Here is a 1,972-nt window from a genome sequence, read left to right as displayed (position 1 = left end):
CCCCCTGATTTCCCCTGTTTTGCTTTTGGTTCTATAATTGCCCTTGGGCTGTGTTCACAGAGTCTATTGAATCCTGGGTGTCTCTTCCTCCCTTTGGACTATGAAGCTTGTAGCTGCTCCTCCATGGGCTGTGGGGTCGCTGTCCTCATACATCCGCCCAGAACCCCCTCCTCTGGGCCGCCTCAGGGTTGCTGTCTATAGATTCTCTTTTCTCCTTCAGGCTTTTAACTTCCTGGTTCCTGACATAACGAGGGGGAATTTTTACAGAATCCAGACATTTTGAAGATGATGTGAGAAGCCTCTGGGTCCCTTGCATTCTTCTTTTTTTAAAATATGTTTTTACTGATTTCAGAGAGGAAGGGAGAGGGGGAGAGAGATAGAAACATTTATGATGAGAGAGCATATTGAGCGACTGCCTCCTGCACGGCCCCTACTGGGGATGGAGCATTCAACCCGGGCAGGAGCCTTGATCAGAATCAAACCCGGACCCTTCAGTTGGAGGCTGAGGCTCTACCCACTGAGCCCAACCGGCCAGGGCTCTCAGTCACATTTTTGCAGTCGGGTCCAGGGTGAGCTGGTCCTGCAGGAGAGGAGGGCAGATGCCCCTCAGCTGCCCCCGGGCTGGCAGCTCCTTGTGGCCGCGGGTTTATGAAGTCACATGACAAGGATAGGCAGCCTCCTCCTCAGGCCACAGACCAGGGCTGGTCACAGGGCCCAGTGCACCAGCCAGGAGAACGGGAAGAGGGCTGACCCCAGACTGTCAATCTCCTCTGTCCTAGGTCACAAGGTCCGGTAGGTGCTCTGTCTGGGAGCTGTGGGGACCGTTGCTATGGGAACAGTCAGTGTGTCTGCTGACCCAGGTTCAGGAGAAGGTGACCTGGGATCTGGGCTCATCAACAGCTTCCCAGTGGGAGTGACACAGGCACCTGTTGGGAAGGTCCTGCTCCCCATGGCCCACAGCCACCCACACCCTGGGGGGTAGGAAAGCCCCAGTGGGTGAGGGGAGAGGAACACAGCAGAGCCTTGGGGCCCAGGGAACCCCACTCACGGAAGCCCCATGGGCCCGAGTGGCGTCAGCTGTGAGAGCGTCTCCCCCAGAGACCCAGGCGCCCGCATCCTTCCTGGAGCAGCTCAGCATCCAGCCACCGTCCAGCTCGCTCACCCTGTCGAGACCCAAAGAGGGTTCCTGGGCCCAGGCCACCCATTTCCCTCCGACAGCCCCTCTCCCCAATGTCACTGAAGGTCAGGGTCCCAGCAGAGGTGACGGCCAGCCCTGTGCCTGGGCTTCCTCCTGGGCCCGAGGCTCCCCAGCCCCTCGCAGCTGAGAGCCTGGTCCGTGTGCACAGGGCTGGGCAGGAGCCTTGGGCGAGGAGCCCGGGGACTGAGGGGTCACTGCTCTGACCTTGGGCGCGGAGTCCGTGCTCCGGGGACGGGCCACCTGCTGGGAGGGTCCTGGGCTCTGGGAGCCGTTTACAAAGCTCTTCCCTTATTTTACGTCAGAAACAGCCATCGCACGGACCTGGGCTTCTTACCCACGGAGGACAGGCCACCGTTCAGTGGTATAATGACCATTGAGTTTTGGTGTTGGTTCTGTTTTCCTGAGACTCAGAGACATGGGATCAAACATGGTAAGTGACTCTTTATAAACCAGAAGGTCCTTCCCCGTGTAGTTTGCACATGGAATTTATGTTAACAAGGTCACATGTTGGGACCCAAGACTCTGGTGAAGGCCGAGGTTTTTGTCCCACTTCCCCATCTGTGTGTGTCACTGTGGGAGCACTATTGTGCCAACTCTGACAGTAATAGACAGCCTCGTCCTCAGGCTGCAGCCCCGAGATGAGCAGGAGCCCCGCATTGGCCGAGGCGTCTTTGGATCCAGAGAAGCGGCTGGGGACCCCGGAGCCCTGGCCCTTAATGGAGTCTGAGTGGTAGTACAGCAGGTACCGGGGAGGGCTCCCTGGCTTCTGCTGGT

General features: G+C 58.2%; 1 protein-coding gene across 1 annotated transcript in view; it reads right to left on the bottom strand.

Moving 5' to 3' along the window:
* Positions 1 to 544: 544 nt before the first annotated feature.
* LOC102244905 (Ig lambda chain V-I region BL2) overlaps positions 545 to 1,972 on the bottom strand; it is an 8,537-nt gene continuing 7,109 nt past the window's right edge. Inside the window, exons 3-5 of the mRNA XM_005863901.2 lie at positions 1,789 to 1,967; positions 1,049 to 1,163; positions 545 to 580 (exon numbers count right to left, since the gene is read on the bottom strand). Of these exons, the coding sequence (XP_005863963.2) occupies positions 545 to 580; positions 1,049 to 1,163; positions 1,789 to 1,967 (330 nt within the window). The remainder of the gene's footprint in view (positions 581 to 1,048; positions 1,164 to 1,788; positions 1,968 to 1,972) is intronic.

The sequence above is a fragment of the Myotis brandtii genome, unplaced genomic scaffold (assembly GCF_000412655.1).
Source record: "Myotis brandtii unplaced genomic scaffold, ASM41265v1 scaffold18167, whole genome shotgun sequence".
In the NCBI taxonomy this organism is placed as follows: domain Eukaryota; kingdom Metazoa; phylum Chordata; class Mammalia; order Chiroptera; family Vespertilionidae; genus Myotis; species Myotis brandtii.
The sequence above is the reverse complement of the archived record's forward strand: the minus strand, read 5'-3'. Positions and strand labels throughout refer to the sequence as shown.